Consider the following 12,805-nt stretch of genomic DNA (forward strand, 5'->3'; position numbering starts at 1 on the left):
GTGGTTTATGTACGTAAACGCCAATGTGGTTCTCGTGCAGAAAGTGGATCGGCTATTGAGACATCCTTATATTGTCCCCGAGGCCAGGAACAATCGGTAAGCTAAACCTGGGACACTTGGGCCGATCCAAGACATGGGCGATCTAGCCAATTTCGCCACGTGGAATTCCCAAAGTACTAGATTGCTGATCAGCGGTTTTATATGCAACCTTACTATGTACCTACAACCTACAACCTAGTTACAACCTACAACATTATACGGATACGGAGTACAACATTCCATATGATTGGAGTCTATGACTGCATAGTCTTAATTGAGGCGAGGTCACAAGATCAAGTCAGTCGGGCACTCGCTTCGACAGTCCGTTGCTCCATCGGACAATTAATCGCTAATATATATGGGTACTCGCCTCTGGCTGTTGCCACCCTGCGGGTATGCTAGTCTACGTGGCGTATCGGGTTGATTATGTATCATGTATGCGTGTTGTGCAGCTGTATGCCTTGATGATGGATTGCCCCTACTAACTAGCCCCACTAGCACTAGCAAGTTATTTAGGCAACTAGTACGTCCACTACTCCGTAGGGACCGTCCCGTTGAACCCGTATATTCTAGGGGAAGTGGAACAGGTTTAGTGAAAAACAAGTTTTATGACTAGTTTTAGACTTGCTGTTTAGTGTAAGCTTAAACTGTCGTATGGCATTTGACCGGAAGATGAGAGGGGTCTACCAGCCATTTGATTTATTTCCACAAACTACATCTTGAAAGGGGTATATAAATACTTGGCCTAAAGGAGACATATCAAGATTGTGAGACAGTAAAGCCCCATTTAGCCGCCCTGGGCGGAATTGTCAAGTTTGACGTATGATCACCCCCTAACTGCCCGAGGGACATCGGGCATTCACTTGCAAGATGCTGGCTTGACCGCGTTATCAGCCCCACTATCCCCCTGGGCAGGTGTGGAAGGCGATATCATAGGAATAACCCTTTATCTTTGAAAGGGTCGAGAGATCGTCTTGTCTAGCGACACAAGACATTTATTCAGTCAATCGCATGGGGCTGGTATTAAATCCATTGCTGATTTCCATTGCCGATTCAGGATCTGTCCTCAGACATGTCGAATGATTACCCACACATAGTTCGAGTATGTCCTGTCCTCTTCAAGGACGATCATACTTAGGCATGCGCATGTTCATCATTGACAGCATATTGCCGGCCGGACCAGAGGCTCCAGCTTGGCCCTGAAGACTCTCCAGCAAATTCTTAGCGAGGTTGATGTTGATGTTCTCATCCTCGTCATCTTCACTGGAGATCTTAGCAGCCTTTCCTTTGGATGCACTTGCCTCGTCAGAGGACAATTCTTGCGGGCGCCGGTTGAGATCGAGTATACCCGTCCCTTGCAATTCCGCCTCCATTCGCCGGGAAAGCTCCTTGATCTGCTCCGTGTCGTCTTCCCCGTCCGAGTCGAGGTCTTGCACTCGTTTGCGGATGGAATCGGATCCAGAGGGCATGCCCATCATCTCTTTCATCATCCTGGAAAATTCCTCTTCGTTGAATGATGCATCCTTATCCTCGCCTTCACTGTCAACTTCTTCGTCATCATCATCTTCATCGACATCAGAATCCGACTCAAAGTCATCAATGAAATCGGCACCATCGAAGCCCGCTGAGTTATCATTCAGGAACTCTTCAAAGCGAGCCACAATACGTTGAAGATTTTCTTGAGCGCCAGAGTCGCCGAATTTGCCAGCATCTTCTCCTTTTCCTTCACCCCTTCCTTTGAGCTCTGTCTCTAGATCTTCATAGTTGATATCGAGCCATTTTTCATCGTCCTCTCGCTTGTCCCAGGTTTCTTGAATTTCTTTATCTGTGGGAAGGGGTTCATCACCCGTCTCCACATCCTCCAGCAAGAACTTCATTTCCCTGACCGCAGGCTTGTCTTGATTTTGGGGATCGTATAGCAGCATCTCGAATCCACACGCAAGTTTCATTCCTGCTTCCGCTCGCTCATATGCTTTGCGATCTTCAGTGGAGGGCAGCTTTCCCGCCCAGGTACTTGGCACAGGAAATTCCTGGCTCTTGAGTTGCGCATATCCGACACGGGTAAACCGAACACTAACGTCGACTAAGTCGTCCGGCTTGAAAACAAGGTCGGACGCATCCTTAGCTCGTAGTGGTCGCAGGGCGATCGGATCACGAACATAGAACGCCTCTACAGCAGGTGAGATATAGGCTGGCTTTTGGTGTAAGAGGAATGCAGCCTTGCGAGGAATTGTGATGATGGCGGAGTGAAGGTTTTCGCTGATCTGCTGAGGGTACTTGCGTAGACGGTAAAAGGCCTCCTCTTGAATTATTGTCGAGCGAAGAAGGCGACTGGGTTCGTTCTGAATAATCTTTCGTGCCTCTGGGAGTGAGACTTTCTCGGTGACCTGTCTCTTCGTCTCTTGCTTGGGTTTGATGATTCGGAGCTCTCCTTGATTGATCCACACCTATTCCATTGATTGGCTGGTTAGTATGATGTCTCTAACAAACCGGTGTGAACTAACTGGCCGTAACTCACCCTGTTGTCTGCGACATCTGGCTCTATCCATGCTGGGAGCGTTCCTGCAGCTTCAATGAGAAGAAACTCGCCATCGCTGTCCGCCACTTTGACCCAAATATCTTTGTGTCGCTTGGTCAGTTCACGGAGGAAGTATACGATGACCCATTCATCTTCGATAGAGTCACCGAAGGTGGTGCGACCCTGTAGTGAGGTGATTCCTAAACCCCGCGACAATTAGCCTTAACTTTTTTTTAGGTAGGTCTCAAGAACAAGAGCTCTGTACCATCTTCTTTTGTAATCTCCAATTTAAAGGCCTCACGCTGCCAGATGTAATCCTTGAGCAAGTCTTTGGTTAAATCCGCTGCTGTACGTTGCACCTCAAGCAATCGTGCCCGGGTCTCGGCAGCTTCATCGATAACGGCGGGGGTGGGGGGAGGGCGGGATGTGATAAATTGAGTATTCGACAGCGTCGTCGGGAAGCTCTGGTTTTGGGATAGGACGGAAGGTTGATTGGAACCATGCGATATCCTCCTCAGAAGTCATGACTGATCTTGTGCTGTCAAAGATCAATGACCTCATGCATTCTTCTGCTGGAAAAAAGTAAAAGCGGCGAAATTCACATCCCGTGATCTGCACGCTAATCCCAATAAGGTTAGAAATCAACAGAGGTCTCCACGCTAAACCCAACACAGCCGGGGATAACTCGCCCAAAACACGTCTGATTGTCAAGCGTGAACTTTCAGTCTAAACTTCGCTCCTGCCCTTATTGACGGTGATGGTCACGCGCTGAAAGGTTTTGGCCCACCTCCCCCTGTTCAAACATGGCCTTCCCCTACATCGACACGCCGCGCACCGAATACGACGGCAACGCGACTTACCTTACAACGGGGTTTCGCAGCGCGGGGCGACATCACTTGTCTGCACTTGATTCCCTTGAAAATTCGTTCCAAACACCATCTAAGGACAACGATGTGATCAAAGGGTTCGACAAACGCGTCACTCCGCGCGCGGGTGGTGCTTCCAAGTCAACAAGAAGCGCGTTACGACATCTTCCAGCAACAGCCCCCGAGAAGGGGGAGTTTACCCCGTTAATGAAGAGCGCGACGAAAAGCAATCTCTTGAGGAATATGTCCGCGGCCCGAGGAACAGACGGTCCGAAAACCCCGGGATATCAACGAGAGACCCGTCGCAGCAACGCCCACACACCCGGCTTGCCTGCTATGGACATGTCTGACATATACGAGGAGGATCGGACAATGGAAGAGCCAACTCCAGTTCCACACGCTGCAAGCAGTAGTGCGCAAAGTACACCGTTGCCCGCATTTTCAGGACGCAATGGGGGGGCCCTTGGTGATGGAGGGAATAATTTGTCGCTCAAGGACCAAGCTATGGTATGATACATATCCCAACCATTATGTTTCGGACCCAACTATCTGCAAGTTGATGCTGACGCAAACAGGCCATTGATCAACTCAGCAAAGTCAATTTCAGTTTGAAGCTGAGGATTCACTTTATGGAAGAACAACTGCAAAAGGCTGGCCCGGAATACAATAACGAAGCCCTCAAAGAGAACAGAGAGCTCAAGGTCTTGCGATTAACGATGCAACGCGATATTGCCCGATACAAAAAGAGCTTACAGCAAGCAGAGAAAGACCTTGAGGACTACCAGCTACAGCTTGTGGAACTAAAGGAGAAATCATGGAGGGAGCAAGCGGATCAGACGGTACAACGTGAAATGGATATCATGCGCGAGGAGCTTGAATCGCGTGACCTCGAACTCCGAGAAGCGCGCGACGAGCTGAGGCACATCAAAGATACCCAATCGCAAGAGACCGATAAGCTTCGCGACGATATTGAGGATTTAGAAGCAAGCTCGAGAGAGAAAGACCGGCTGCTCGAGGAACGTGAAGAGGAGCTGGAGGATCTGAAACGTAATGCCGAGGAGAATGGCGCAGCTTCAGAGCTTCAGCTTGAGCTAGATCGTGCTAAGGAGCAGATGCAAGAGCTCCATGATAGTCTTGCCCGGGCCAAGTCCGAAACCAGAGAGTCAGTGGATGCGGCAAGGCAGGCTATTGAAGAGAAGGACCGCGCCGAGGAGGATTTGAGAGAGTTGCAGGACGAAATGTCGAACAAATCTTTTACCACCAAAGGACTGAGCCGGCAAATGGAGGACAGGACCGAAAAGCTCGAAGAAGAGATACGTGAGCTGCAACAGGAGAACGATGCTCTGAGGACAGAATTGGAGAGTAAAACCAACCATGCGACTCTCCTCGAAGAGCGTTATCAAACTATCCAACATGGCCTAGAAGACAACGCCCACCAACTGGTTGAGGACCTCGATGTGGCCAGGCGTGATCGCGATCAAGCCCGACAGGACCTGAAAACTACTTCAGCTCGACTGCAGGAGGCCTTGGACGAACTCCAGCGCGGAACGGATGAAAAGGAACTTCTTCAAACTCGCCATAATGCGTTGACCGATGAATCGGGAGGACTACAAATCGAACTTGACCGTGCACAATCCAGAATCCGCGAACTTCAAAAAGCGGTTGAAGATGCCACATCTCGCGCTCAGGATGAAGGGCACAACATCCGCTGGCAGCACAAAGCGGAGCTTGAACGGCTGCAAGAGGAGATCGAAAACCTTCACCACGAGATTGAGGAGAAGGAAGGCCGATTTGCCGTCGATCAAAGCCGCTGGGAAAGCAGCAAGCGGACTCTGCAATCAGAGAAAGCATGGGCAGAAGGCCAAGCGGCGGATTTGAAGCGCACCATCGACACACTTCAGGAAGCCGGTAGCACATACTCTGGGAAGGAGTCTAGGCTCCAAGAGACCATTGATAGCGAGAAAAAGCGCCATGCGCAAGAAAAGTCTATGCTGAATCGCCAAATCCAAGATCTGAAAGACGACCTCGATAAGACAAGACGCGACCTTGATGAAAAACGAGACGAGCTTCTTACGGCGAAGCAGGATGCTCGGGTATCTAGACGCGAAGAGCAAGCACTTGCAGACAAGGTGCGAGCTCTGGAAGATGAGGTGATCGTTTTACAGTCGAGTTTGGCGGACGAGCAAGAACTTGCTAAAGGTCGACAAAATGGGACATCTGACCTGGACAAAAACCTGGAAAAGTCCATCGCCGAAAGACAGAAGCTCCGTGATCAGCTTGCAAATGCCCATGTGGAGATATTTGACCTGAAAACTTCGGCGCAGGAGATTGAGGTTGAACGCAATGAGCTCCAAGCTCAACTCGACCGAGTCCAGAATACAGATGACACCACCCGGTTTGACCGCGACAAACTTGAACTACGCAAGACTGTAACAAGGCTTGACAACGAACTCAAAGTACTGCGAGAGGCCAAAGCATCCCTTGAGGACCAGCTTGTCTCAGAAAGTGAGCGGTTTGTAGCAGAGGAGGGTCGTCTTTCGGCTGAAATCGACCGCCTTCAAGACAAATTGCTTGCTGGCTCGGGTAACCGAGATCGAGAACTCACTTCAGCTAAGACAAAGGTACAGCGCCTGGAGCGTCGCGCCCAAGAACTGGAAGCTCTTCTTGAGCAACAACAGCAGCCTGTAACAGAGAATGAACAATCTGGCACACATGGTGACTTGTCTTTACTTCGACACAGCCTGGAGGAGGCTAGGAAACGCGAAAAGATTCTCCTCCAGCGTGAATCCAAGCAGAAGTCTTCTGCGCAAAGCTACAAGTCCCGAGTTGAGGAATTGGAAAAGGATCTTCATGATGCGATGATGAACAAATTCGAGTCCCACTCCCCACAAAGTTCTCCATCAAACAAGCTTCATGAAGAGCTACGCAGTCTACGAAAACAAGTGGCTGAAGCACACCGGTCCCTCCAGAAGGTGAACACGAAGAACCGAGAGCTAGAACATGCCGCGATGAAAGAAGAGGACCAAAAGGACTTCCATGAGCTTCTTAGGTCCTCGACCCTCGAAGCCGAATCACTGGCCCTAAAACTCTCCGAACGAGAAGCACGCCTGAACGAATTGAAGTCACATGTGCGCCGGATTCGCGAAGAACGAGATGCCCACAAACGCGAGGCTGAAGCAGTAACCAAAAATCTCGATATGTTACAAAGACGCCACGACGAAATCCTCGAGAAAACCTCCCTTTCCAAGTCAACCAACAAGACCAAACATGAAAAAGAGATCCGAGGTCTGGGCAAGGAAATCATCTGGCTTCGCGCTCGCCTACAGCGTGAAGAAAAGTTCCGCCGTGATCTTGCCTGGAGCAAGGGGTTGATGGAACTTGGTGAACGTGTCCGAGTTGCATGGTTCGTACCCCCATTTCTATCTAATACTACTTGCAATATAGCTAACACGTTACCAACAGCAACGATGCCGATCTCCGTATGATTTCCGAGATGGGTGTGCAGGCCCGTGACCGAGCTCCTGTCCGCACTCCCCGTCATAAATTAAAATCCGCCATATCTCTTGTGAGGGCCGCTGTTCGCATGCAAAAGATGAGCAGTGATTGGAAGCGGACGAAGAAACTGGGCGAGGGCTTGAAGCGTGCTAAGACTGAAATGCTTAAGCGTCGTGATAGCTCGAACAAGAGCTTGCTTGGCCAGTAGATGGATCGGAGCTGTGTTTTATGTCATTCGTGATTTTGTCTCTTGTTCTTCCAGCGTCGACCTTCTGTCATGAGAGATTCCCCCGACATGTCTTGCAAGTATACTAGCTTTTTTCCCCCCAACTTGTTTCGTGTTTTTATGTCTACCTTCATTTTTATCGAGGCGTTCTAGGGCTGGCTTTGTGTCAGTTTGTTCAAATCGTTGTGCATAGTGTCATCCTAGCGAGGAATTTTATGAGTCAAGAACAATTATTAATTTACGTAGCATCTGTCAGTACAGAAATTGAGCCTTGATTGGCATTAATTATACCTACAAGCTACGGCGAAAACCATACAAGTTTGTGCTAGTAGTCTTCAAAGCAGCATGTATGCAGCTACTCACGCTTTCCGATAACGGAGACACTCGCGAGGATAGACACATGAAAATATTTGCTCAGCCAACGCCGGCCATTGCCAAGAGTAATTGAGAAACGCTTCTAAACACCAAACTCTTCGGAGACACCCACCAAAAACCACAGGAATCCGAAATGAAGCAAGCATTGACATGGACATAGATAAAGCATAGGGGGAAATAGAGACTATGAGCAAGGGCATGAGATATTCAGCTCTCGTCCTCCCTGGAACAAGCCAAGGAGCCGGGATTTTATACTGTCGATCAACTGAGATAGAAAGATTCACATTTCGGAGGCCATGATGTGAAGAATATCGATCAGTTCGGAAGATACGATCATGCGCCTTCACTACCGAATTCTTGAGTCCATTCAGCGTTCCTTGTGAGATCCTCACCGCTAACGGTTGGCCGAGAGTTCTTCACTGCCTTGATGAAATCCTTTAGAGTGAGAGCTGGCTCCAGAAGCTTATCCGCATCGACGTCGAGCCAGCTCATTTCCATTGCGCCCGCATCCCCAGGTGAGCAAGGCGTGAGTTTCTCTGCACCCTCGTCGAGTACCTGTAACAGAGCCGAGTTAGTCGCTGTGGATTGGAATGGCGAGGACTGAGTATACATACCTTCTTATAATGTGTTGCTCCTTGAATCTTGCGGATTGGCTGCATCAGTGCATCCTGCACGCAAATACTAATATCACTACCGGAGTATCCCTCGCTTAGTTCGGCCAATTGGCGATAGTCGGTCTGGGTCATCTGGCATGGCGTTGAGCCCACGGCTAGCATGAACATCTTCATTCGTGCATTGAAATCAGGAAGACTGATGTGTACTCTTCGCTGGAATCGTCGTCGAATAGCAGCATCCAGTTGCCAGGGAATGTTGGTTGCGCCCAGAATCAGAACACCCTTCGAGTCTTTGCCGACACCGTCCATCTGTACAAGTAATTCGGTTTTGATACGTCGTGAGGCCTCGGACTCTCCTTCACCACGGGGTCCGCACAGCGCATCGACCTCGTCGATGAAGATAATGGCAGGCTTATTCTCACGAGCCATGTTAAACAACTGCTTCACGAGTCTAGACGCAAATTAGTACGCAGCTCTCGAAGCTCCTGTAGATGAAGACATTGCCCTACCTTTCACTCTCACCCATCCACTTCGAAACCAGGTCACTACTGCTGACACTGAAGAATGTGCTGTTTGCCTCCGTTGCCACGGCTTTGGCAAGATAAGATTTTCCCGTTCCTGGAGGACCGTAGAGCAAGATACCCTTCCAGGGTTGGCGCTTGCCAGTGAACAGATGAGGGAACTTGATGGGAAGAATGACAGCTTCCTTCAATGCTTCCTTTGCGTTCTCCAGGCCAGCAACATCCTCCCACTTCACGTTCGGCTTGTCTGACAGAATAGCTCCTTGAAGCGCCGATCGAAGCTTTTTCGCTTCTGCATCTTCGCCGTTATCGTCATCTTCCTTTCTGTGCGATCCAGTGTTGTTAGCGGGGATAACACAGAACAATAGCTCACTCGCTAACACTGTCTAGCACACATATGGGGGTTGCTAGAGCGAGAAGCTCTTGTCAAAAGAACTCGAGTACATACCCTCCCTTCCCACTGCCTTGCGCCACCTTTCCATTTGCGCCAACCGCACTTGGTTTTTTCCGATCCTCGGCCAGGTGATTCTTAAGCTTCTCAGCGCGATCCATATACTCGCCGGCCTTTGAGCGGATCATCTCCTTTGATTTCGGGTTCTTCTCCCATTTCAAGGCCAGCATGAACAACTCGAGTGCGGAGTAGTACATCTGATAAGCCTTTTCGTACTCGCCATCGTTGTCATTCTCGATCGCCTTCTTGACCGTATCGATCGCCCGCCCCAGAAAATCGGTATTACTCATGATGGGCAATTCGTGTGCTGTCTAGGGTAGAAGGAGCAAGTCGACCGCGGAGGCAGATGTGATAAAGCGGGGAGAGGGGAGCAAGGGTTGGGGGGCAATGGGCCAAGGCTGGAGGGATAGGCAACGAGTTGGTAGAAGAGAAAACTTGAAGATTCTTTGGTTGTAGAAGAAAAGAGGTAAAAAACAGCCCTAGAACCGAGGGTTGATGGGAATTGGAGGGGAAAGTGAGAGTGGAAGTTGTTTACGGGCGGGAGCCATTGATTTTCCCTCCTCCCACTTCACCTCCAAGTTCACCATGGACCCCCAGAAACAGCTTCAAGCACTCTCGGAAGAGTTCCAGGGACTGCAGACCGGTATGTCTAGATATATAATTAATCATAGCAATAGCTACTGATCTTTCTCGCACTTCCAGAGCTTGAGGTTCTGGTCGACGCCCGCCAGAAACTCGAATCGCAGCAGCAAGAGAACGAAGGTGTACAGACCGAGTTCGCCCAGCTGGACGATGAATCAAACATTTACAAGCTCGTTGGCCCGGTGTTGCTGAAGCAGGATAAGACTGAAGCCACTATGGCCGTCAACGGTCGGTTGGAGTTCATTGAGAAGGAGATGTTAGTGCTATTGTCTTGACCACTGTGAACCAACGAAAATATGTGCTGACTGAGAACCTACAGCAAGCGAATTGAAGGCGAGATTGAGGCGACACAAGAAAAGAGCGAGAAGATGCGCTCAGAGGTAAACCGCCCTCATCCAACTACAACACCACCCCCACCATATATGCATACTAACCCCTCACCCAGCTCATCCAACTCCAAAGCCAGGTCCAACAGCAGGCTGCTGCCGCTTCAGCCTCCGCATAAACTCGAAAGCTCTCCGAACCCGCAGGCGAAGAAGGATATATCACCCGGAGATGTAATAGGTGGCGTGCGAGCTATGAAGCTGACGTCGGATGGGACCAACCCTCAACTGGTTCACTGTGATTCAGTGCATGCATTATGCATCTGTGAACCCTCTTTTGGCGGCACGATATCTCGAAGAATGCTTGAGCATTGATAAAATCCCAATTGAGTTGGGGTAGCTTGGAGGAAATGTATGATCTGTGCAGGTGCCTGACACCAGAACAGCGCATGGATCAGTTTAAAGATATACCCTCGAAATTTTAATGCAACGCTATCAAAAGTGGTCAATTGGGCTTCCAAGTCTTTTCTTAATGTTGCTTTATGCCTTCGATCTTTGAATAATACCTTCCCATCAAGGACGTATATGCATCAAATATAGAAGGCTTTGAAAGTATCCCAAAGCAGCTAGAAGACGGATGACTTTGATACTATAAAAGTGAAAGGAAGGATCATGTGTATATTGACAAAATTCTATTCATTGATTCATAATCAAACATTTATATACGAAAGACTCTATCTAGGACTTGACCAGCAGGTTGGCACCGGTCATCTCCTCGGGCTGCTCAACGCCCATGGCGGCGAGAACGGTAGGCGCAACATCACCCAAGACACCGCCCTTCTTGAGGCTCCAGCCCTCAGGGGCGTTAGCCATAACGAAGGGAACCTTGTTAAGGGTGTGGGAGGTCTTGGGGGGTGCCCTTCTCGTTGAGCATCTCCTCGGCGTTTCTGCAAATGTGGGTTAACTAGCAATCCTCTAGATGAAATGTGTTCCTGTTTCGCAGGATAACTTACCCGTGATCGGCGGTAATGAACAGAACGTAGTTGTTCTTCTTGCAAGCCTCATAAATCTCGCCAATGGCCTTGTCAGTGGCAGCAACACCCTGGATGGCGGCCTCGTACACGCCGGTGTGGCCAACCATGTCGGGAGGGGCGAAGTTGTTCATGACAAAGTCGAACTTCTTCTCGCCAAGGCGCTCAGCCATCTTGGTACCGACAGCAGCTGCACTCATCTTTGGGTCAAGATCGTAGGTAGCAACACGGGGCGAAGGGATCATATCGCGGGTTTCGCCAGGGAAATCCTTCTCGATACCACCGTTAAAGAAGAAGGTGACGTGAGCGTACTTCTCAGTCTCAGCAATGTGGCATTGCTGGAGGTTCTTCTTGGCAAGCCATTCGGCCAGCACGTTACCCATGTGCTGAGGGGGGAAAGCAACATCGAAGGTGTAGTCAGTCTTGTACTGGGTCATGGTGGTGAGGGAGATGTTCTTGGGGTAAGGGAAGTCGGGACGCGGGGAACGGTCGTGGTCGCCCAGCAGCTGGGTGATTTCACGGACACGATCCGAGCGGTAGTTGAAGAAGAAGAGGGTATCGTCATCTATACAGGCTCAATTAGCTGTCATGACATTGTCTTTTGGGCTTGGACCACACGTACCTTGGACACGGCGCTCCTTGCCGCCAACAATGATGGGCTTCAGGAACTCATCGTTCTCATTCTTCTCGTATCGCTCCTTGATGGTCTGCAGCGGGTCCGAGCTGTCCTCGCCCTCGCCAGTGACCAAGCCCTTGAGGCCAACCTCAACACGCTCCCAGCGCTTATCGCGGTCCATGATGTAGTAGCGGCCCACGACAGTGGCAATCGCGCCGATACCAATCTCCTGGGTCTTATCAAGCACCTGCTTCATGAACTTGTCGGCGCTCTTGGGGTCGGTATCACGTCCATCAGCGAAGAAGTGGATGAAGACCTCGGGGACCTGCATGTCCTTGGCGACCTGGAGCAAGGCGAACAAATGAGTGATGTTGGAGTGAACACCACCATCAGAGACCAAGCCCAGAAGATGGAGACGTCCATTACCCTCCTTTGCACGGGTGAAAGACTTGACAACACTGGGGACCTTGCCCATCTCACCCTTCTTGAGGGTCTGGTCAATGCGAACACTGTCCTGCCAGACAACACGACCAGCACCAATGTTCAGGTGACCGACCTCACTGTTGCCCATCAGACCCTCGGGCAGACCAACAGCGAGCGAGGAGGCATCCAACTCGGCGAAGCCCTGGGCAGTCTTGGAGTTGGGCTCAGCGAAGCCGGACATGTGTGGGGTATCGGCCGCGGCGATGGCATCTCCCTGGGGTGGGGAGTCGGGGCCTGCAATACCCCAGCCATCAATCACAACTATAAGGCTTGTATTAGCCTGCATATCTTTTGAGGACCTGGGTGGCAGTCAATCATACTCAAGGCAACTTTTTGGTCAGCCATAGTGGGGTTTGTTATCGTGATTTGAATCACACCTAGAATTATATGAACACAGGTCAATTGCTAAACCAAGAAAAATTCAACAGTAAACCGACAAAGCTGCTTACCTTTAAACAGATGTTTACAGGAGAAGAGATCGAAAGGGGAATCAGACCACCAACGAAGAAAAAAAGGCCGCCGGTGAAGGAGGGGCATGGGCCCCGACGTCACCGTCACCGGGTGCCAGGAGCGTATTTGCTGAGATAATCATGTGTTGCGGCCGA

General features: G+C 50.2%; 5 protein-coding genes across 5 annotated transcripts; 2 read left to right on the top strand and 3 right to left on the bottom strand.

Moving 5' to 3' along the window:
- Positions 1-1,157: 1,157 nt before the first annotated feature.
- N7487_005076 (putative regulatory factor Sgt1) lies at positions 1,158-3,082 on the bottom strand (the record flags this gene model as incomplete). Its single annotated transcript, XM_056872823.1, is given in 4 exon segments — positions 1,158-2,486; positions 2,558-2,757; positions 2,823-2,945; positions 2,959-3,082. The coding sequence occupies 4 exon segments, from the start codon at positions 3,080-3,082 to the stop codon at positions 1,158-1,160; spliced, it is 1,776 nt and encodes a 591-aa protein (XP_056730543.1).
- Positions 3,083-3,360: 278 nt separating this feature from the next.
- On the top strand, positions 3,361-7,126 carry N7487_005077 (putative spindle-pole body protein (Pcp1); the record flags this gene model as incomplete). The annotated part of the gene is made up of 3 exons (XM_056872824.1): positions 3,361-3,930; positions 3,999-6,826; positions 6,886-7,126. 3 exons carry the CDS (start codon positions 3,361-3,363, stop codon positions 7,124-7,126), a joined length of 3,639 nt encoding a protein of 1,212 aa, XP_056730544.1.
- Positions 7,127-7,839: 713 nt separating this feature from the next.
- N7487_005078 (AAA family ATPase VPS4) lies at positions 7,840-9,608 on the bottom strand. The gene is made up of 4 exons (XM_056872825.1): positions 9,103-9,608; positions 8,643-8,978; positions 8,134-8,584; positions 7,840-8,074 (listed from the first exon to the last, which is right to left on the bottom strand). The coding sequence occupies exons 1-4, from the start codon at positions 9,393-9,395 to the stop codon at positions 7,853-7,855; spliced, it is 1,302 nt and encodes a 433-aa protein (XP_056730545.1). The 5' UTR covers positions 9,396-9,608; the 3' UTR covers positions 7,840-7,852.
- Positions 9,609-9,690: 82 nt separating this feature from the next.
- Positions 9,691-10,252, top strand: N7487_005079 (tubulin-binding prefolding complex subunit YKE2; the record flags this gene model as incomplete). The annotated part of the gene is made up of 4 exons (XM_056872826.1): positions 9,691-9,748; positions 9,808-10,003; positions 10,067-10,127; positions 10,193-10,252. 4 exons carry the CDS (start codon positions 9,691-9,693, stop codon positions 10,250-10,252), a joined length of 375 nt encoding a protein of 124 aa, XP_056730546.1.
- A 556-nt stretch (positions 10,253-10,808) lies between these two features.
- On the bottom strand, positions 10,809-12,792 carry N7487_005080 (phosphoglycerate mutase, 2,3-bisphosphoglycerate-independent; the record flags this gene model as incomplete). Its single annotated transcript, XM_056872827.1, has 5 exons — positions 10,809-11,007; positions 11,084-11,666; positions 11,724-12,461; positions 12,521-12,605; positions 12,697-12,792. 5 exons carry the CDS (start codon positions 12,790-12,792, stop codon positions 10,809-10,811), a joined length of 1,701 nt encoding a protein of 566 aa, XP_056730547.1.
- Between the last annotated feature and the right edge of the window lie 13 nt (positions 12,793-12,805).

Source organism: Penicillium crustosum, assembly GCF_028827405.1.
Source record: "Penicillium crustosum strain IBT 35664 chromosome Unknown utg000002l_segment0_segment0, whole genome shotgun sequence".
Taxonomy (NCBI): Eukaryota; Fungi; Ascomycota; class Eurotiomycetes; order Eurotiales; family Aspergillaceae; genus Penicillium; species Penicillium crustosum.